Source organism: Gossypium hirsutum, chromosome D08 (genome assembly GCF_007990345.1).
Source record: "Gossypium hirsutum isolate 1008001.06 chromosome D08, Gossypium_hirsutum_v2.1, whole genome shotgun sequence".
In the NCBI taxonomy this organism is placed as follows: Eukaryota; Viridiplantae; Streptophyta; class Magnoliopsida; order Malvales; family Malvaceae; genus Gossypium; species Gossypium hirsutum.
The window spans coordinates 66,252,555-66,276,165 of record NC_053444.1 but is presented as its reverse complement, the minus strand read 5'-3'; the positions used below and the strand labels follow the sequence as shown (position 1 = coordinate 66,276,165).

The following is a 23,611-nucleotide window of genomic DNA, read 5'->3' as shown; positions in this document are numbered from 1 at the left end:
TTCAAGCTAAAAATAAGTCGTTCATTGTAATGCAGTTTATTTTAAAAATAGGGCAAGGACTGCATACATTTTATTCTACACCCACCACAACTCAAAATTTTAAAGACACTAATTTTGAAGGTTTTTTTTGACAAAAGAATCAAAACAATTCTTCCTTAGACATGTTCGAAATGAAGTATCCAATAGAAATATCAGCCATCCCGACTGAACTTGAACGAGAATATAAAACTCCTACAAAGCATAATTTACTTACCATCCGATGAGACATGACCGAGCACAATGAAGCAAAACTACGCCTGCAAAAAGCTAGCATATTTGGCACCTAGGAAAAGCCTCTGGATGCAGAGCAAGGCATTCTTGGTAACCTCCGCACTGTCGTGGTTCATCAACTTCATCACCCGCTCCTTTGCCTTGAGGTCGTTTACTATCACCCGGCCAGCAGGATGGTGCTGAATAAATTGTGAGAGATCGAAGCAAGCAACAGCCAGAGCTCTTGGGTCACTGGATGTCTCCATAATTGTAATGAGGACCCTTAGAACCTGGGAAAGTACATGATAACTAATTACCACACGGTTTTCTACTTGGATATTCTCAATCTACATAAATATGCTTGTTTTAACTGATCCCAGATATTGTCATTACGCAACAAAAAATAGCAGATGTGAACAAATTGTTATGACAATAACTCGTTTCGAGGACAAATGCAGCAGCAACACTCATTTGTTATGATTATATATCTTTTGCCCATTTTCCATAGACACAGACATACGAAAACATGCATATACTTGTGCACATATGAATGTGTATATATAAGGATTGTAACACCTAGAGTGCACCTGACTCCCTTGACAACATTGAACATCACATTGGAAATTTAACTTTAGCACATTATCAGACAAGATTCTTTCTTTCTTCATGGAACACATTCTTTTTAAAAAATTTACATATCTATACTTGCGTATGAATGTATGTTACTGATAGGCAAGCAATCATCAGGGAGTTACATATTGTCTAATCCAGGCAGTACTTTCCTTCTAAGAGTGATAGACATAATAAAAGGCCAAAACACAGCACAAATTAGCATTTTACATGTGTGAGTGTGTGTGGTGGTAAGTTGGTGTTTCTCAATACTAGGCTAAGAAGATTTGGGTGGTCCGTAATTTTTGAACAGACCAATTGGACAACCCTAACATTTTTATATTTGAATTGCTCTTCGTAAAGTTACCCAGAAGCAAGCAAACAGCATGAAAAATTGAAAGCCACGAGAAACAAAAGAAAAAATTATACCTGGAAATCATTCTCTTCAAAGCATGAAACATTATCCCGCCAAAACAATGGATCTTTATGCATGGGTGACCAATCAAGATGACCAAGGAGAACTTCTTGCTTATATTTATCGAAGGAACTCAGTTTCTTAATGTTATCCTTCAACCCATCTTCCAGGTGATTGAGAGCCTCCAATAGATCCTATGAGATATCCAAATCAAATCCGTATGCAAGAATCAGTATGTAAAGAGTACATAAAATTCAGCACAGCTGCATTGAATCTAACAATTAAGCTGAAGGAAAAATAAGATTTAACATAAGCATTAATTCTGTTTTCTTACCTCATCACTCCAGGCTTGTGCTTTCAAACTCTGAACAATCTGCGGCAGTCCAAGGTCAACCATCTGAGCACCGAATGTGCCTTTGGATAACAAGTTCCTAAAGGTCAATACAACAACCCTGACAACCTGGCCGCAATTGGTCATACCCAAATAAATAATTACACAAATCAAAGACATGTTTCAAATGATAAAATTGACATACAAATAGATTAATCAGCCTGCATCTAAAAGCATGCAATTCATCCCTGGTAATAATAAAAATTCATAAAGCTAGTACAGAATTGCAGAAAAAGTTAAAAGGGGAAAGGAAAGCTCAAAAAATAACAGAATTCTGCTCATGTACCACATTAAGGGATGCTTGCTCATGCATACATTTTATTCCAGTAACATCGACATTACAAGGCAGAACTTGGATAATGGGCACATTAAAAGAGCTCACCTTCTCCTTTGTGGAACTCCTAACAACATCAACCAGTCTTGGAAGAGCCCTAGATGTTGCTAAATACTCGATTGCTGGCTCATAATAAGATAACAGCCACACGCAGAGGCATGTTTCATAGAGAAGCTGTCACAAAGATTAGTTGTCAATTTCAGAATTAGGCCACTCAAATGGCTTATAAGGAAAACTATCACCTCTTTAAAACTTAACCACCTCAAAATATGTAAATAAAAAATACCTGGATAGATTGCTGGGTAGATGCCGGAGTAATTAAAGGAATCAGTAACTTCACCCCATCTGCTTGAACAAAGGAAGATCTGACAACAGGTCCCTTCAGTAATGATGCAAGGCAGTTAATAGCAGTTGGAATACCACAAGTAGGATGGGAAGGCTTCTTCAGCTGCGAAGACATTAAGCATCAAGAAGTAAGGACAACTGTAATCCAAGTCAACAAAAATAGAATATTCTTCACAAGAAATCATGCTGCAACAAGGCCATAAGTGAGAATTGACACAACCAGAGACTGCAAAACGGATGTGGGAACTTCCAGAAGGCATCTAAAATCATGGGGAGAATGCAAAGCAGAATGCTAACCTGTGTGCACAGCCATTCAACCAATTCCTTTAGTACATCATTAATGGTAGTGCCCTTCTTCTTTGAATTTTCTCCATTTGCAACAACGCCATCCTGGGTTTTTGGCCTTGCACTATAAATTAATAGAAGAAAGAATGTAAAGAATCATTAGATAATGGATGCAAGACACTATGCCAACTTCATTGCTTATATGGATTACATATTTTGTACCTTACTATCAAGGCAAGTATCTTGCAGCTCTTTTCTTGTATGAACCAGTTGCCTTTCCAGAGCAACCTGAAAGTAGACCAAATTTTGGATAGTTTTAGTTCAGTTAATTTAGTACAAGATAGGAAATCAAGTGTACATGGATGAACATTTTCAAATTTAACGAAGAAACATTTCTATTCTTCCAAATATATAAGGTAACACAGATGAGAGCAGAATAAAGATTAAAAAAGAATATATGACACTGACAGCCATATATAAACTCATGCTTGGCGACCTACAAGATACAAATTATTTCCATCTAAAAACTCTTGAACCTAGCAACAAAAAGCAGAAGCTCCTCATAAATACCATGTCTGCTGACCACATGGTAACTAGAACCTTTGAGCTAAGATCACAACCTGTTGCATACGTGCATATTTTCAGCATAATATCAAATATACTTGCAAAACATGCAACTATTTATTTTACAACTAGCGAGACAACTTGCAACGAACAATCGCTTAAGAGTCTGTTATGTGCAAGATATCAAGACTCCTGATGCTTGCACATGTTCATTATGCAGATGGAGATAAAACCTACCGAATTAACTCGGATTTCAAGCAAGAGAATGCTAGAGAAGAGAAAACTATATTAACTTGAAGGGGCCAGCACCCACTTTTCAATGAAAAATTCCTAAAAAGTCAATAGCCATCACTAACAATAAAAGACAGTTTCTTCAGTAAGCAGATTCAGTGCAGAGGAACCAGCTCAGTTTAGAGTTAAAATAATGCAATAAAGGAGAAGTGAAGCCAATATATATACATATAACATTTAGAAAGATAATTCTAACTGTGTAGCAGTCATCAAGCAAACACTATAGACTATTTTAGGGTACCACTGGTCATAACTGAAAGATTAAAGAATATCTAGTTGAAAAATCAAAGAGTATCAGCCACCTTACTTATCCACTCGCACAGACACCCAAAAAGAAAAGGCACAAATTGACAATGAAAGCAATCTTTGGTAAAAACTTAACTTAGGAAAGGTTCATAAGTATCTTCATTAGCAAGAGACCTGTCATGAAATAATCTGGCTCGTTTCAGATTGGCTGCAATAGAAAATATCATTAAGTAAATTTGTTTATGATGAATGATGACATTGTCAAAAGATCAATATTCTTCAAAGTTCAAATACCTGTAAGCATTTCATCAATTAAAGCCAGAACATATTCCACTGTTTCTTCTTTAAAGATATCACGTAAGATGTTAACAAACACTTGAACATAGGCTGGACCATCCTGTCACAGTCATTTTACCAATCAATATCACTGCAAAGACTATCCTTGTTTCTATAAGATTTTCCTTTAAGAAATGTGATTCAATTTACTGTGGAAGAGAAATTAATATAACTAGTGAATCAATTGGAGGGGGAAAAAGAACATATCCACAAAATAATATCCAGCTCGTATGTTAAGAAGAGCTATAAAACATTACATCATCCAACAACTGTGCCCTGACACTTTCAGCTCTATTATCATAACGCCTTAACAGCTGCAGGCCTGTTCCTGAAATCAGCTTAGTTGTCATGTATGTTTCCCATGGGATGTCCCTCTTCAGAACCTTCAAAGGAGAAAAAGACATCAAAACGGAATCACCATTAACATGTAACCGTCACTATATCTTCGAATACGATTTAAGACTAGAATTGTTTGAAACAGAGATTTCCTATCAAATATACAAACAAACAATTTGAAGCATTTAAAAGAATCCCAAAACCTCTTTATCCCATCAAAATAGAACATTAGGAGAACGCCTAACCTATTTTTCTATAAGATCCATGCTTTTCAGGGTGTCAAAATATAAAACACAAATTCAACTACAATAGACTGGTTTTCGCAGTCAGTAACTGAAAATGAAAAGAATCATCCATCGAATTCCACCAAATCTACCGCAACAGACGAAAATGTAATGCCTGATTCATGCAGGAAATATGTTTCTTTACAAAATTATTGATGAATTCTTCAAATTTATCATTTGCTTTTATAGCCGATCGCACTTCCATTTTGCTTCCAAAGCCAAAGAGAAAGAACAACAGCAATGATCAAATGATTCTAAAGCTAAATAGAAATCGCAACTTAATCGCAAATGAATTCTTCACTTTTTTCTATAAATTCGTAACAAATAAAGCTAATGTAGTGATAGATCACCAACCTGTTCAGTGGATAGTTCAGCACGGTCCATATATGCTCAAGAAAGTACTTCAAATCCACACGAACTCAAATCCCTACAGAATTTCACAAAAAAAAAAAGAGAGAGAGTAAATAACTAATTTAATAAATTTAAAATCGAACTCCGATTTTAACTAAACACAACAAAAACCTATAATTTCAAATCTGAAGAACCAAATTAACAGATCCAATCTGATTAATCTAACTTATACTTCAATTCACTTCTCAGTTAAAATTGCATACATTAAAATAAATCTAAAAAAAAAACAGGAGAGTACAAAATAATTGAGTCAGAGAGAAAGCAAGTGGAACTTTTCAGATTACGTGAACATTAAAACAATTTAAAAGAAAAAAAATAATTAGGAGAATAAATCATCTCAATCACCTTTAGTTTTTTTTTAAAAAAATAAATCTAAAAAAAAATAGAACGTAAATGCAGAGACGGGAAAGATAGTCTGTTGTTTGGATGGAAAGGAAATTTGGAGGAAAATCGAGAAAAAGTGGACGATAATTTAGATAATAATACAAAAAAACTAATAAGATCGGAAACGGTGTCGGATTGTTTATAAGATTTTTTGTTTTTTTCTTCTTTAATCTGGTGTGGCCCTGTTCTTCTGGCCAGGTCCGTAAAGAGGATTTTGATTGAAGAGGCTGGATCTGGTGCTCCCGTGAGTAGACTTCTTTCTCGCTGGTTTTGCTCTATAAGCTCGACGCGTGGCTATCTGGACTTTCTTTAGAGTGATTAATGTTGAAATTTGTCACTATATTTTAGGTGTAAATTGAAATTTGTCCTTACAATGTATTTACTATTATCATTGTCATCTAAAGATAATTTATCACTATAATTTTAATACTATATTAAATATGGTTGATTAAAGTTATATTTTTATTTAATTTAAAGATAATATTTAATAAAAATATTTTATATTTTTTAATTTAACATTTAAAAATAATAAGTTAATTAATATAATTTAAATTTAAATAAAAATTATTATTTATAAAAATAAATTTATTTTTCTTTTGATATATATATTTATTTTTTCAAGTTTTTATTTCATTAAATAGAAATTCTAATTTAATTTATTAATTTATTAATTTTTATATGTTAAATTATTGTTAATTATTAAAACATAATATTTAAAATAATTTTTCTTTTTATATTCTATTTCTAAATTACCTAAATTAATATTGAGTGGTAAAATTCAATTTTAAAAAAATCAAATATTATAACCATATAATATTTAACCGAGTTGAATAGTAAATTTCTAAATATTTTTAAAATATAATGACAAATATCAATAAAAACAAAATATAATATATTGGTAAATTTCAATATTACCTATAATAAATTTGCACTTAGCTTCGTTATAAAAAGGATTATTTGCACTTAGCTTCATTATGAAAAGAATTAATTCATGATACTCGTAAAATATACTTATTTTCTTATTTAGCTATCTTTTTCTTTTTTTTTTTTGCCTAGATTTGGTAATTAAAATATTCTTCATTAAGATTTTTAAAAAAATTCAGCTAATTAAATAATGCCACGTGAACTATATTTTCATATACTAGAAGGACGAGACAAATTATTTATTGTACCAATTATAAAAGATAACGATAATTTTTGAACATATAATTATATTTTTGGTTAAAAACAAACATATAATCATATTCTTAAAATTGTACAAATTTATATTAAACATTAAATTGCAGCAAAGCATCCCTAAGTCAATTTTTATTGATAATTTTTATGAAAAAATCAATTTTTGTTAATTATTTTTATTTACTTTGAAAAATTAAATTTTAAAAAATATTTATGAAAAACTTTAGAATTTTACCAAATAATATAAAAAATAAAAAAAAATTGAACTAAATTATTATAAAAAAATTTTTAAAAATCTAATCAAACTCAACCTAACTCACGTCTGGTAAATATTAGAGACATGGGGGACAACTACAGATTCATTCTTTAAAAATTAAAATAAAATAAACAAATAAAAAGAATGGAGGCAGCCATTGTTGTACTCATCTTAAACTCAACCTGTTACATGGATATAGATCACAGAAAATAAATTAGGAGAGCATTTTCAACAATCAATAATACAATTTGGCATATACAAGTTACATTGTTATTATCAACTGTTACATGTAAAGATGATGCAACAACATCTGTGAATGTTCATTGAAATTTGAAAGGATACAAACAATCAAAAGAAAACCCCCACATAATCATTGACTCAAACCTGTAAAAGATGTTTCAATACATCCACGATAAATCTTGCCGGAATGATATCGATCTAGCCGCACCGCAGATTGCTCTTTCCGAAATTTGAGGACAATCCTCAACGGCCAACAATTCGAGTTTGTATGAACCGATGAGAGTTCTGAACCCGCCATTTGTAATCCCCAAACATTTGCTCAGCCGCAAAACATGGAGACGGGGAAACTGGCTTACGAGCTGCAACCCTTCATCACTTATTTCTTGGCATCTCATGAGCTCCAGGGTTTCTAAATGCTGAGCCATGCATAGAGCTTCCATCCCAACATCAGTAAAGGAATAGACATGGTCCAGTGCGAGTTCCCGGACAGGGCAATTTTGGATCACACTAAGGATTCCATTTAATGTGAACGATGAAAACGAAGGGAACTCTCCATCGGAGAAAGATATCCTCAGTGTTTCAAGCATCAAACAGTTTTGAGCAATGGCTTTTAGACTCTCGTCGGTTAATCTCAATGGATTGTTCATCAGTAAAGGCAGTGAGAAATCAGAAGGAACTCGGAGGGATATCGACCGAAGATTACTAGATTTTTGTGCTAAGCTTACAATATCAGAGTCTCGTACTCCAACGCACATGTCCAAGTGAATTTTCTCCAAGTTCCTGCACTTCCCTAATACACAAGCCAGCCCTCTTCCAGGGCTGATGATGCAATTGACCAAGCTAAGCTCCTGCATATTTTCACATGGAATCCACTGTCTTTGCCATCGATCTACAGCCAACCGATCATAAACTTTCATATAACGGTAATTAGCATCCACCTCAAATTGCAACCGTTTTAGCTTTCGCCAACTTGGTCCTAGCTTTATCAAATCACCTTCCCCGATTGCTCTACAATTTTTAATAGACAGATCTTCGAGTGTTTCAAGCTTGCCAAGATATTCTAACCACTCAACACTGTTAACATTCAAGCAGCGGCTTAGGTGAAGAATCGTGAGGCTTCTGCAGCCTACAACAAGGGATAGTATGCCACACCCGGTAATTCTCGGGGTGAAGTTCAGCTTCAATGCTGAAAGCTTGGAGCAAGAAGCCAAGTAACGAAGGCCCATATCAGTGATAAATGTGCAATAACTTAGAGTGAGATCACTCAGTAAAGGGCAGTAACCGGAAAGAATCGAGAGCCCCTGGTCATCCATTTGTTTGCCGAGTTTGGACATCCAACCGGAGTAAGTGATTTCTACTCTTGTTAAGTTGGGAAACCTATTGCAGAGGGAAGCCAAAGCATCATTCGCAGGATCTAACCCGCACCCAACTCGAAGAGAAATTCTCTGTTCGTTATCAAGTTCATAAAGACGTTTACACGCTAACGAAACTGAGTTTCGGTCCCCAGTTTTCCTAATCCTGCCTAAAATTTCCCAAACCAAGTTCTCTGGTAACTCATCCATTGTAAACCAGATATCATTTACTTCAACAACAGAACCCTAAGATTTCCTGCAGCAAAGAAAAGATCAAAATTTTCCATCTAATAACACAAAATTTAAACGGAAATTCTAAAACCCAACAATTTGCAGACTACAAGGAACGGAACAAAATTTATGTACAATTAAAATTTGACTAAAACCCATAAAAAACCGGATGAACCTAACGTAAATAAACTGTTCTTAATAATTTCGAAGGCAAATAGTTTATTTTTCTATTGTTTTTGTCATACCGCTTCCAATGCAAACAATCAAAGGAGAAAAACACAGGATCTGATGAACTAAGACAAAAACAAAGACAGTCCATTGTTCCAATCGTTTCCCAGAACATAAATCTAAATCAAAATTTGATATGAAAAAGCAGAAAAATCTACACATGAAACTAATGAATTATGAGTCACAAACAAATCTTAAAAAAAAAAAAGAGAGATAAGGATTTGGATTATACTGACAAGGAACAATAGATACAAAAAAGAATTAAATGATTTTTAAGTGTTACCTGAAAAGGAAATTTGATGAAAATGAGAAATCCCCTAGAATTAAAAATTTGGAAACTAAGCTTTTGTTAAAAGGAACGTTTCTTTCTGTTTCAGTTTTGGTGTAATAGCAAAGTTCTTATTTGCCTTTGCGGCGGCTTTATCGGTCGCCGGTTGGTGGCAGCAATTAATGTTACGATATTACGTATCTGTCTTTAGAGAAACATAGATATACGAAAAAATTTATATTTTTGAAAAGTTTGCCGATTTCTCCTCTTATTTAAAATTAATTAATCATAGACACATGGAATATTCATCATATTAAAATTAAAAAAATTAATTTTAAGTAAAATAAAATTTAAACAAATAAATAATTAGATAAACAATACTAAATAGACTACAATAATTTATCATGGTTTTATCATTAATTGTGAGTTAATATCGAGATGACTTGTCACACCAACTCAGTCAACAACATTATTAATAATAAATTGTACATATTAAAATAAAAATGTATAAAAAAGATTAAAATAAAAATTTGGTTGAGTGGTAAGTTTAAGGTTTTACTAATCTATTTGGCATGGGTTTAAATATCATTATATGCATATTTTTATTGGTTTTTTTTAGATAAAAAGATTAAAGTATTGTAACACCCCCTAACCCTTATCCGTCGCCGAAATAGGGTTACGGAGCATTACCTGACTTTTCAGATCAAATACGGACATTATATATATCATTTAACATACATACCATAAATTAATCATATTGTCTATTTAATGAGTCTTCGAGGCACAAAATATGTGTTAGAAACAAATCGAGACTAAATCGGGTACTTAGAAAATTTTTCCGAAAAAACATTAAAATTTTTCAAAGGAATAGGGGCACACGCCCGTGTGGCCAGGCCATGTGGCTCACACGGTCAAGAGACACACCCATGTCTTAGGCCGTGTCCAAAATTGGATGCTCACTGACTTATGTCACACGGGCACGGCCAAACCACATGCCCGTGTGTTAGGTCGTGTGAGCATACTGACTTACAATATTAAGGTGCAGGGTTCACACGGTCAAGTCACGCGCCCGTACGCTAGGACGTGTGCCACACACGACTGAGACACACACCCGTATCTCTGCCCGTGTGAAAATACCTGAGCATCCTATTTTGAAATTTTTAAGCTGCAGGGGATACACAGCCAAACCACAAGCCCATGTGTTAGCCGTGTGGACTTAAAATGAACCTTAGACATCAAGTTTACCAATTCCCTGCAATATTGAACACCAAGCAACTTTAAAATCATTTATTTAACCAATTCAAAATACGATCAAATACCTTCAAAACATGTCAAAATAATCAACCTAGATGTCTAACCAATGTACCCTCATAGGTACCACAGTTATATTATCAAAACATATTAATTTAAACATCATTCAAATCAAAATTGTAAAGATACCAAATTCATTCTAATTTGCCTATGTCATATTCATTTATGCACTAATTTAAAACATGTCATATTATAGCCTTAACATAACACATACTCATATGTATATAACCAACCAATATTAACTTATAATCTTATTTACAATCAATCCACAAAATATTTAACATTTAGACGCCCTAGGTACATGCCGACACAAAAAGAGGTATACATCACCACATTTTGAGTTCGGGATCGTTGATGGATGCTGAATCGGTAATCAAACTTAAGTACCTAACTTGCACACGGAAAACAAAACCGTACGCTAAGTATAAACTCAGTGGTATTTCTATAATCCAAATAATTTAAAGGCAAGATATTACAATATATACATTTAATCACACCATAACATTAATCATTCAATTAATCAATTTCATAAACACACCATTCATAACATATTCAATTCTCATCACTTGCTACTTCAAATCTCATATTTGCTATTCAATTAGCTTTTCACAATGTAATACACAATTCATATGTCTCATTTTCATTTCACATTCAATGTTTTCCAATACCAATCATAATATCATTTCATTTAATTACCCCTATTAACACGACTCGGACTCTGACGAATACACGGATCCAACCAAAACACACCAGTTTGATACCCAGCACCTTATCGGATAATTTGAACAAATAAATTGACACCCAATGTCTCATCGGCTAAATTGAAGTAAATTGGCACCCAGTGCCTCATCGAATTAATTCGAAGTAGTAAATTGACACCCAGTGTCTCATCGACTCGAAGTCGAAGAAATCCCTGAACTCTTTCAATCCTATGGCTTGCCATCTATATCTGACTCAGCCCGATACAGTTAATAGGGTTTAATTTCGCATTTCAGATCCAATACTGATTTTTCATATAATCACATAATTACACATATAATCATTTCAATTCAAAAATAACCCATTCAATATATATGTCTACCAATTCAATTCATTTATCAATTATCAAAATATCAATTACTTCCCTCAACACTTACCATATACATTAAATCAAAACTATAACAACTAATAACTAGTTTCGGATTATAGAAATACAAACCGTAATTTTCGAGCTATTCCTTGTTGGCTTTATCTTTTCCCTTATTAGTCGAGATTTCCGTCACAACGTTAGCTACGGAATTAAAATAATTAAGATTCATTAATACAATACAATTCATTTTCACATTAAATATTTTCAATTTTTATTCAATATTTACCTAAATTCTAATTTAGTCCCTAAACCGAGGCTATATTTTCCACTCAATTAAGTCTATATTTTCATTCAATTTCCACTTTAAACTAGATTTAACTCTTTAATTTCACTTAAATCCCTAAATTTTGAAATTTTCACAATTAAGTCCATAATACTAAAAAATTATAATTTGTTCTACGATTCAATCATTTTTCATTTCTAACTTGAAAATTTATCAATTTAATCCCTAATACTTAAATTATTCAATATAGACAACTTTTAAAAACTCAATAATTTCTAAAATTTTGACATAAGTTGGATAGTATTTAATACCGAAATTCCAAAACATAAAACTATAAGAAAAAAACTAAATTGACTAACCAATTGAAGTTTGAAAAATTGAAAACCCTAGCTTGTCTTTCTCCTTCTTTCTTTCCTTTTTCTTTCTTTTTCCCTTCTGTTTCGTTTTCTTTCTTTCTTTTCTATTTCCGTTTCTTTTATTTCTTTGTTTTATAATATAATATACACTTAAACATTAAATTTTAATATTATATAATATTATAATATTTTTTTACTTTAAATTTTATAATAATTTCAGCCTCAATTATGACCATTGGCATAATTGTTTCTTTACTCCTTTTTGTTTTTCTTTAATCTATAATTTAACTTTCATCCTTTATGCATTTTAGTCCTTATACCTAATTACTCTTAATTCATACGAATTCACCTAAACAAAACCTAATTAATCACACAATACGAAAACGGAGTCTCGAAAATGCATTTTTCGACACCTGTGACTATTGGATTGGTACAAGTACTCTCAAATAATATAAATTATTTTAAATGTGAGTAATTCCTCTAACTGAGTTAGGACCCGATTGACGAGTGACACCAACTAAGTAAAGAGCTTTATAAATGGTACTAGAAATTCTATTATGCATGTATGCACGTGAAAATCCGTATTTTGAACATAAATTTGTATTTGAAATTAACATACAATAAAAAATAAAATAAAAGAACCAAGTCAGTTAGAAAAATTACAAAAAGGTCATTTCGTATTTACAATAAAGCTTTAATTTAGGGGTAAAGTGGATTTTTATTGCTGTAAATAACACAAGCTCAAATCCAACCATGTGCAAAAATTTTATCAAATTTTAAAAAGACTAAAATACCCTTGAATAATATAAATTATTTTAAATATGGAATAACATTTTTTGTAATTTTCCTAACCAAGTTGATCCTCAATTGTCTTGTAACCCCAACCCAATCAGAGATTCTATTAGAAGTATAGATATACAGACAATAGAGATAATAAATTGGGCATATTAAAATAAAAATGTATAAATATATTCAGATGAATTTTGGTTGAGTGAAAAATTTAAGATTTTACAAATAAAATTGTTCTGGGTTCAAATCAGACTATATGCATATTTTTATTGGTTTTTGTTAAAATGAAAATATTAAAATGCCATTGAATAATATAACTTATTTTAATTATGGAAGCACATTTTCATAATTTCTGTAACTGAGTTGGTATCCATTGACTGGTGACACCAGCTCGGTTAGCAACTTAAATAACAATAAGTATAAATATGCAACTGATGGAGGTAATAAAGTGTACCTAATAAAATTAAAATGTATAAAATAGTAAAATACAGTTTTAGTTGAGTAGTAAATTAAATGTTTTAATAATGCAATTTGTATGGGTTTGAATCCTATTATATGCAACAAAAAATAATAATAAATGAAAATATTAAAGTACCCTTAATAATGTTATTTATTTTAATTACATAAGCATATTAGTGTAATTTCCTAACTGAGTTGGTACCCGATTGACTCGTGATGTCAACTGAATTAGAGACTTTATTAATAGTAAGTATAAATAGATTCTGCATATTAAAAAAAATCTATAAAATATATTAAAATAAAGCTTTGGTTGAGTAATGAGTAGTAAATTCAAGGTTTTACTAATTCAATTAGTATAGGTTCAAATCTCATCATATACGTATCTTTTAATAAAAAAACTAAATTACCCTGAAATAATCTAACTTATTTTAATTATAAAATGACATTTTCATAAATTTTTTAACCGATTTGGTGACTCAATTATAGGTGACACTAGCTCAATAAAACAATTAATAAATAGTATAGATATAATAACTAGTTTAATTACCCGTACAATGCATGAAATTATTGTATGTATAAATTATTTGAAACTATAAATGATTTAAAATACTCTAAATATAATATTTAAATTAAATAATTAAAATATAGGAATATACAAATTTACAAAACCGTTAAAAGTTTGCTGTTATTATTGAATTTGATGAGGTGCCAATCATATAGAGCACCCACTTTTCAAATAGTTAAGCATGCCACCTATGTTTGTTGTATTTTATTTTTTCATATGGGGAGGAAATCATTTTCACATATTTAAAATTTAGTGGCTCTACTTTAATTTTGAAGAATTTAGTTTCTTTATTCTTCAAATTTAAAAATGTAAATTTAATTATCGAAACTGTTATAATTTTTTGTTAAATTTAAGTCTATTACAAACGTTTTTTTTCTCGCCACTAGCTTAATCTCAAAATATTACACCAACAAATTTAATAGAATAATTTTAAAGGTATTAACAATTAGACCTTGATTTTTAAATCCAAAAAGTAATGGGACTAAATTCCAAATGTACAAAAAGTATAGGACTTGGAGCACATTTGAAGCTTATACAAATTTCAAAACTTTTTGTACAATTAATATTTTTAACAATTCAACCAATGAATTTATCAATGTACTTGTAATTGTCATGCATATAAAATTTTAAATTAATCTAGTATCTTTATTATATCGATCTAAAATTTTGTCTATGTTTATATAGATTGGATGGTTGAAAGATTTTTTTTTGGATGAAAAAAAAAATTTTAAAAAATCAAGCGTACTTAACATGCATGATCTACATAAATGGAATACGAAATGTGAAAGTTGGATTGTTAAAATATTAAGGCTTAAATATCAACAAAGTTCTCATAAAATAATTATAAAATCAATTGAGCCTTTAATCGAAAATTACAATCAATTGTGTCCCTAATTGATATTTAGTAATCAATGCAGTCCCTAAAATATAATTTTCTATTAAAGCCCCTAATAGGTCGTTCATGAATAATAACTGGCATAGAAAAATGATGATGGAGCGTTTGACGTGGGAAAATGTTGATGTGGATGGATTAATATTTTTAATTATATTGCAAGGAATTTAGAAAATTACAAACTATAAAATATATAGGAAAACTGTAATATTTATGATATATTATGAAAAATTACAAAAAAAAGAAAAATAATAAAAATAGTTATGATTAAATTTCATAGATATTGTTTATATATTGAAAAAAATAGAGAATTATAAAAAATGTTAGAAATTACAAAAAAGAAATTTATTTAAAAAATATATACAATATAAAATAAGTTATACATAATTATTATTATTTTTTAAATTATGAAAAGTTATAAGAAATCTTATAGAAAAATTTTGTTATTTTGGAGGTTTAGAGTTAGACTTGTCCATGGATTGAATTGTCGATCGGTTTAACTTGTTCAGTTCAATTTAAAAAGGCTTGAATAATGATTTTTTGTATTTGGGTTTACTTGATTCAACTTGAATTTAAATTAAATAATTTTTTAAATATTTTTATTTAAATTTAATTATAAAATATATAAATATTAATATAAAATTATATCTTTGATATTTTATTATTTTAAACAATAATATGGTCTTTTTGGGGTTGGTTGTTCGTGCGAAGCTTGAGAAGTTTTTTAGAAATAGGAATAGGCCTTAGCTCGACTCACGAAAAACTCTACTTGGAATCTTGGTTTTGGTAATAAAAAGAGTTTGAAGTATGATGGTAGCATGGGGTGCTAAGAGAGTGGTTCGAGCGATAATGAGATGAGTAGGTGAAGACACTGAGTAAGGAGTAATGATTTTGATTAATTGAAGGTGATACAAATGAAGTAAAAAATGATGCACTAAGTTATAATATAGAGCTACATGTGAGGGAAAACAAAACATAAAATAATTTTTTTATTTAAATATTTTTAAAGTAATTGAAAATTATTAAGAAATTATAAAATTTAAGAAATTTATAAAAATATCTGACAAGATTCCATTATTTTAATATTTATTTGTTTTGTAATATGTTTTTAATAAAATTTCAAAACTTTTTAAATAAATATATTTAAGTTTTTTCACAAATATTGTGAGGGTTATAAAATAAAATAAAATATTTGTCAGCAAAACAAGTTGATTAAGGTGTCTTTATAGTCTCTGCACTTTTCAAAAATTAAGAATTTAGTTCATGTATTTATATTTTTAGAAATTTAATCTCTCTATTTTTTAGATTTTAAAAATTAGGTTTAATTGTTGATATTATTAATTTTTTTGATTAAATTTATTATCGTGACATTTTAAAATAAAAAAATAACAACTCTCTTAATAATCATGTAATTAAAAAAATTATAATTAATTTGAACTTAACAAAAAAAATAACAATATCTACAACTGGATTTAAACTTTAGAATCTAAAAATAAATTAATTAAATTCTTAAAAATAGAAATACATGGAATAAATTTCTAAATGTTATAAAATAAATAGATAGAGAGTAAAAAACAAAGAGAATGAAAGAGGAAAGAGAGAGCGTATTTTTACTGATCAATAAAAATATTTATAAAACTTTTTTAAAGTCTATATTTATAAGCATAAAAAGTGTAAATGAAGTAGAGATATAATATTGATGACTATTATAATTTAAAGTTCATCGAAACTTATATTGATCTTAATGAATATTCACTTAATAAGATATTTATAACACGATGCATATTTTAACCGAATATATTTTACCATATGCTTTTTCTCTGATTTGCCCTCAGTAAATTTCAAGGACAGTTTTTTATAGTTAAAATTACCAACCAACCAAAAGTGGAATCCTCCTATAAATAGAACTCTATTCCATACACGGTCTAATTATATAAGCATCAGCAAATCATTTTTTTCTCCTTGAGTTTTCCCTCACTTTCTCGTGGGCCAATCACCACAGCTACTCGTCAAAAAGAAAAGAGAAAAATGGTCTCCGAAAACAGTAGCTGTACGAGCCTTATATTCACGTACGGAACCTTGAAACGAGGGTTCTCCAATCACGTGCTTCTTCAAGATCTGACGCGAACCGGAGATGCCGTGTTCAAAGGCAGTTACCAAACGGTGGAGAAATACCCTCTCGTTTGCGGGCCTTACCGCGTCCCTTTCCTCCTCAACATGCCTGGTTCAGGACACCGAGTCACGGGCGAGTTGTACGCCGTGTCGTCACGTGGACTCGCCCGCGTCGATGAGTTGGAAGGCACGAGTCGCGGTCATTACGAGCGGCTGCCGATCCTGCTGATTCCCGCCGGCTACGGGTACGAAAGCGGGAATAACAAAGAAAACGAGGAAGATCAGGCGGTGTTAACCCGAGCCGCTGCGGGGGGAATAACGTGCGCGGCGGAGGCGTATTACGCGCACAAGAGTTTCGAGAAGGAGATGTGGATGAAGAACGGGGGGAAAGGGTTTGGGATATATTCAGACAAAGAAGCCAAAGGGTATGTGAAAAGGAAAGATAGGCCTCAAGATCTCAGTTTTCTGGATCATGTTAGGATTTTTATTTCATCTCCTTCCGATTAATTCAGGAAAAGGAAAACTGGGTGTTTATAAATTTTTGTATTTTGTTATGAATTTTCTTTTTGTTTAATTTGGAATATCGAAGAAATTCAAATTGAGAAAAAGTTGCTTTGCCAGAAAGATTATTAAAAAAAAAGCATTGCAGATAGACTTTATTCAATAATATTTTTTAATTGTTTATAAATTTTATCAATATTGAGTCGTTGTTAAATTATTAATGGTATAATAATTATTATTATTTATAAATCTATTAAACACCGCTCATGACATGTTAATTTTATTTTTTTTATTTTAAAATTTTATAAAAATATAAAAAGACATCAACCCAATCAATAGTTTTATTATTTCTTTTAGTATTTTTTATGCAAAATTTATTTATAAAATCATTAAACATGTGCTCAATCCTTTAATATGTTAATTTTATTCATTTATTTTAAAACTATGTAAAAATATGAAAAAATAAAAAAAGTATCAAAATAATAATACTAGTCACTTAATAAAAGGAAACAATTCTCAAATTATGCATGAACCATGGTTTAATGTGTAATTATAATCATAAACTTTGGTTTTGTATAATTTTATACATGAAATTTTGATTTTATCTAATTATTAACACAATTATTAATATAACGTCATTTTATGTTTATATATTACATGCATTAATAATTATATTTATTCAATATAAAAATAAATTGATATATTTATTTCTTTAAATGTGTATAAATAAATCAAATTTAAAGTTTTAAGTATACATTTAAACCACAATTAGATTTTCATGTGTATAATTTTGAGGTTTATCCCTTAATAAAATGATATATTAGTAATTTCCTAATCGAGTTGATGCCTGGTTAACCTGTGAAACAAATTTGTTAAGAAAAAACATTGTGTTAAAAGTTATTTTTTAAAAAATTTCACTCAATTATTATTAATGGTATAAATCCATTAAACGTGAGTTCAATCCTAAACATATTAATTTTAGTTATTTTATTTAAAAACTATGTAAAAGTTTGAAAAGACAAAAATATCATCACAAAAATATTATTAATCATTTAGTAAAAAGGAATATCAGTCATTTCATAACCAAGTTGATATCTGATTAACCTGTGATATCAACTCAATCAGAGGTTTAATAAACAATATGGGTAATAATAATAATAGTATATATACACACAATTGATGGAAGTAATAAAGTGTGGATAATAAAATTAAAATGTATAAAACTATTAAAATAAAATTGTAGTTGTGTGGTAAATTAAATGTTTTATTTATGCTATATTTTTATCAGTTTTTTTAAATGAAAAAATTAAAGTATTATCGAATAATATGATTTATTTTGATTATGAAAAATATTTCCATAATTTCTCTAACCGAGTTAGTGACACCAATTTAGTAAAACACTTAAATAATAGTAAGTATAAATTTATATACAATTAATGGAAGGACTAAAATATGTACAAAAAAAAGTATTAAAATAAAAATTGAGTTGAGTAATAAATTAAATATTTTATGTAAATTGTTTGGGTTAAAATCCCACCATACAAATATTTTTATTGGTTTTTTGAAAATGAAAAGATTAAAGTACTAGATCTATTAATGGGTGCAGTTACCCGCCTAAACCCTAAGATTCGTCTAAAATTTAAAAATATTTGGACAAAAAATTTAAGCCTATTTAAAACATGGAGCAGTCTCGAGCTTGAATATTCAAGACTCAAGCTCGTTTTTAAGTTTATAATACTTTATATTACATTATTTTTATATATTATGTAATTTATAGGGCAAAGTACAAAACTATTCACCAAACTATCAAATTCATTTTGTTTTGATCACTCAACTATTAAAAATTTTTTTAATCACTTAACTTTTCGAAATTAAACATTCTGATTGCTCTCCATTTATTTCCGTTAAATGAGTAACGATAATGTTCAACTATTATTTTTCTATTTTTCGTGTAATTAAATTATATTTATTAAAAAACCATGTGTAATGGCAATTTAGTAAAAGGAATATAGGCATCTCTTAATCTTTTTAAATTATACTTTATTAATTAAGCATATTTTAAAAAAATATAATTAATAATAATTATAAAAAAACATAATTATTACCCTAATAACTATATTCTCATTCAATTACTTGTATATATCTATAGAATAGATGAGTCCATATATATTTATCTTAAGAAAAAAGAGAGAGAAATATGAATTGATAAGTAGACAAAATTATATGATGGGCTATCTCATTTCGTTGTCGTCAAATGAAACGACAAGCGATTGCCTCGATTGATAACTCCCATATCTCGATACTGATCGGAAACCCTGAATTTAAAATTTATTTTATTTTATTTTAGTTGCACATTTTTCAAACTATTATATTGCCATGATTTATGTAAATTACTATTTTTCGAGATAAAAATTATTTTCATTAAAATCTCTGCTTAAATTAATATCCCATTTATTTTATATAAACCCAAATAAGATTTTTTATTTTTATTATAAAATTTAAATTATTTTTTATATGCGTACAATACAAACAATGTCATGTGTTATACAAAATACATATAGATTATCATATGAGTTGTCAGACCGACATCTTTAAAAATTTAATATTGTAAATAGCATTTTTGTTTCTAAAAACAATCGGACTCTTTTCGAAAGTAAAAAAATGTAAACGTTGAGAATTAAATTTATCATTGTTTTTTCAAGTTCCAAATACTCTATTTATGAGATAAGGATAAATTTCAAAACTATTTACGAACTTTGATTTATTATGCAATTTGATACATGAATGTTGACTCGGTGCAATTATACACATGAAAATTTATTTGTGACTCAAATATATATATATAACTTTTATTTTGATTTAATAACACATATTTAAATAAATACATCAATTTATTTTGTATTAAATAAATATAATTATTCGTGTAAATATAAAATATTGCTATATTGATAAACTAGATTTTTTTTAATAAAAAACCGAGCATGATCTTAGGTGGAAAATTTAAAAATATATTGACAAAAAAATTGATCGGTGGACAATTTTTTTACGCACAATGTAAATTTAGTTCCTAAAATTTACTTATTTTATTACTTTCAACTTTTAAATTTTAATCAAATTATTTTTTCGGATGAATAAACTGATAAAGCTTTTCAATTATACTCATGTGATAAGCTCGTGTGATAGTTTATACGTATCTTATTGCTTATGTAGGTAAATTTTTAAAACTTGTATAAATTTTTTTTAATTTATTGATTTTTAAATTATTAATAATAATTTATTTTGAATTTTTATAAGGTACACGTGAATTGTTATATAATATCATTTAATTTTGATGATTTAATTTGATAAAAGTTTTGAAAATTAAATGCAGAAATAATCTAAAAAAATAAAATAAAATGACAAAAAAGGCAAATGGTGTGTGTTTTTTCATTATGTTTTTTATAGAAGGAAAGGGGAAAAAAAAGGAAATTTCGTTTTAAAATGTATTTTTGCAAAAAATAATTATTTTAGCATTAAATATTTGTTTTCGCGAGTGGATGATATGCTTCCACGTAAAAATTTCAGTATTTGGAAGATACCTAAACCAAAAAGGATAAGAAAACAAGTGTGTGGCTGATATTAGGGATGAATAAGAAAAATCGAAGATTCAAATCGAATTGATTTATTTAGATAGTTTATTAAAATATTTTGATTATTTAAAATTGAATTAAATTATAATTTGTAATTAATCTTAATAATAAAAATAAATTTTCTATATTTAAAATGATGTAAGTAACATAAAAATTATTGGTTATTTTTTTATTTACTCGAAATTATTATTTTTCTAAAATATTTTAAATAATTAAAATTGAGTAAAATAATTACGAATTTCTAGCATAAATCACAAGCGACATGCATCATATGAAAAAAAAAACAAATTATAATAAATAAAAAATCCAAAACTGAAACAGGCGAATGATAAGATGAAAAGACGTATGAAATAAGCAAACCTTTAAATCATAAACAAACAAAATTACTACCAAACAAGAAATTGAATTTCCTGGGACTACAAACTACGAAATCTCTTCTGCACTTAATTAATTAAAAAAGATTATTGCTTAATTTTTTCTATATTATTCGCGTTTTCTTTCACATGTCAAACTGTGGTGTCACGTGTAGTTTTTTTATTTGCAAAATGTAAATAATTACTTTTTGTTAATACGATGTAGAGGTGCTCATGAGTCGGGCCGGGCCAGGCCTAAAAATTTTTGGCCCGTATTCTGGGCTAGCCCGGCCCAAAATATGGGCCTGAAAATTTGTCTAGGCCTGGTCCGGTCTATTTTTTTAAATAAAACACTAAAAATTTATTTTAAAAATAAAAAATTTAAAAAAATATTTTAAATTTTTTAAAAATATATTTATTATATTCGGGTCGGGCCAGGCCCAGGCCAAAAAAGTGGTCCCCGAGGCCCGGCCCGTTTTATAAACGGGCCTCGTTTTTTGCCTAAACCCATATTTCGAGCCTATATATTTACCCAAATCCTCCCATATTTCGGTCGGGCCGGACCGGGCCGCCCGGCCCATGAGCACCTCTAATACGATCATATGTCTACTTTATTTTTATTAAAATATTTATTTATTTATCAATATCTTTTGTGTTATTTATAAAATCTTTTAAAGTGTCACTTTAATTAAAGAAATTAATTTAATGTTTCTTTACATTTAAAATAAATTAGGTTAAAATATGTCCGTAATTTTTATACTTTTTAAAAATTAGGAATTTAATTCCTATACTTGTATTTCTAATAATTTAATCATTCTACTTTTGAAATTTTAAAATTCAGGTTAAACCATTAATACTGTTTTTTTTTGTTAATTTCAGGTCAATTTCAAAATGTCATAACAACAAATTTAACAAAAAAAATGGGGTTAACAATTGGACTTGAATTTTGAAATCAAAAAAGTAAAGGGATTAAATTCCTAAAAGTACAAGTTTGGGGACTATAGTCACATTTTAACCAATAAATTATATTATTTGAGGGTACTTTAATCTTTTTATTTTTTAAAAATACAATAAAAATATGTATGTGATTGGATTTGAACGCATGCAAATTAGGTTAATAAAACTATAAATTTACCACTTAACCAAGGTTTTATTTTAATACTTTTGTACATTTTAATTTTATTATGTACACTTTCTTACCTCTATCAATTGTATATCTTCTATGTTATTTATAAAGTCCTTTATCGAGTTGATGTCACCCATCAACCAAGTCTCGACTCAGTTAGAGAAATTACTTTAATGTCCCTTCACATTTAAAATAAATTATATTATTTGATAGCACTTTAATCTTCTTATTTAAAAAATAATAAAAATATACATATGAACCTTAAAATTACCACTCAACCAAAGTTTTATCAATAATATTGCTAATTGAGATGGTGTCACAAATTAACTCAAACACCTTCTTATTAATCTCAATTTGATGTATTTATGTGTTTAAGTTTTGTTTTATTTACAATTTAATCTAATTTTTATTTTTTTAATAACGTACATATTTCATATTTACTATTAACTAGTTTCAAATCATACATTACATTATTTATTGTATATTATTTTTAAACACAAATCTGTATTCAAAATATGTGGTTTCCATGCGCGCATGCATGTGATAGAGTTTCTAGTTATTATTTAAGTTCCTAATTGAGTTAGTGTCACGAGTCAACTGGGTACGTACTCGGTTAGGAAAATTATGAAAATATCATTTTGTAATTAAATTATGTTTTATTATTTGTGGGTACTTCAAATATTTTTATTTTAACAAAAACCAATATGCATATGGTGATATTTGATTCCACACCAATTGGACTAGTAAAATCTTAAATTTATCACTCAACCAAAGCATTAGTTTGTTATTTTTCAAGAATTTAATCCTTCTACTTTTTTAATTTAAAATTCTACTTGCAAATCATATATAATCACATAACATTTTAATTCAATAGTTTCAAATATTAATTATTTGAACTAATTAATTACATTAAATTAATAACATTTAAAAATATA

At 28.9% G+C, this 23,611-nt stretch overlaps 3 protein-coding genes across 5 annotated transcripts; 1 reads left to right on the top strand and 2 right to left on the bottom strand.

Annotated features, from left to right (window-relative positions):
- LOC107909047 (V-type proton ATPase subunit H) lies at positions 1–5,663 on the bottom strand. Of its 3 annotated transcripts, none has more exons than XM_016836416.2 (12): positions 5,442–5,663; positions 5,040–5,112; positions 4,323–4,448; positions 4,024–4,126; positions 3,865–3,937; positions 2,851–2,916; positions 2,641–2,752; positions 2,285–2,446; positions 2,047–2,172; positions 1,608–1,733; positions 1,288–1,467; positions 1–539 (listed from the first exon to the last, which is right to left on the bottom strand). In XM_016836416.2, exons 2-12 carry the CDS (start codon positions 5,067–5,069, stop codon positions 291–293), a joined length of 1,353 nt encoding a protein of 450 aa, XP_016691905.1. In that variant the 5' UTR covers positions 5,070–5,112; positions 5,442–5,663; the 3' UTR covers positions 1–290. The 3 variants fall into 3 exon arrangements, with proteins under 3 accessions (XP_016691905.1, XP_016691906.1, XP_016691907.1); XM_016836417.2 differs by lacking the exon at positions 5,442–5,663 and adding an exon at positions 5,208–5,381; XM_016836418.2 differs by lacking the exon at positions 5,442–5,663 and adding an exon at positions 5,335–5,353.
- A 1,474-nt stretch (positions 5,664–7,137) lies between these two features.
- Positions 7,138–9,443, bottom strand: LOC107909046 (F-box/LRR-repeat protein 14). Its single transcript, XM_016836414.2, has 2 exons — positions 9,247–9,443; positions 7,138–8,760 (listed from the first exon to the last, which is right to left on the bottom strand). Exon 2 carries the CDS (start codon positions 8,712–8,714, stop codon positions 7,311–7,313), a length of 1,404 nt encoding a protein of 467 aa, XP_016691903.1. The 5' UTR covers positions 8,715–8,760; positions 9,247–9,443; the 3' UTR covers positions 7,138–7,310.
- Positions 9,444–16,670: 7,227 nt separating this feature from the next.
- On the top strand, positions 16,671–17,675 carry LOC107909045 (putative gamma-glutamylcyclotransferase At3g02910). The gene has a single exon (XM_016836413.2). The coding sequence runs from the start codon at positions 16,984–16,986 to the stop codon at positions 17,572–17,574; it is 591 nt and encodes a 196-aa protein (XP_016691902.2). The 5' UTR covers positions 16,671–16,983; the 3' UTR covers positions 17,575–17,675.
- Positions 17,676–23,611: the final 5,936 nt, after the last annotated feature.

Bases quoted from the DNA above. Each gene is read 5' to 3' on its own strand.
- LOC107909046 (XM_016836414.2), bottom strand. From the start codon at position 8,714: ATGGATGAGTTACCAGAGAACTTGGTTTGGGAAATTTTAGGCAGGATT.
- LOC107909047 (XM_016836416.2), bottom strand. From the start codon at position 5,069: ATGGACCGTGCTGAACTATCCACTGAACAG. The intron at 4,449-5,039 runs GTTGGTGATCTA...TCTCCTTTGAAG, and splicing joins CTGAACTATCCACTGAACAG to GTTCTGAAGAGGGACATCCC. The intron at 2,447-2,640 runs GTTAGCATTCTG...ATGTCTTCGCAG, and splicing joins TTGAATGGCTGTGCACACAG to CTGAAGAAGCCTTCCCATCC.
- LOC107909045 (XM_016836413.2), top strand. From the start codon at position 16,984: ATGGTCTCCGAAAACAGTAGCTGTACGAGCCTTATATTCACGTACGGA.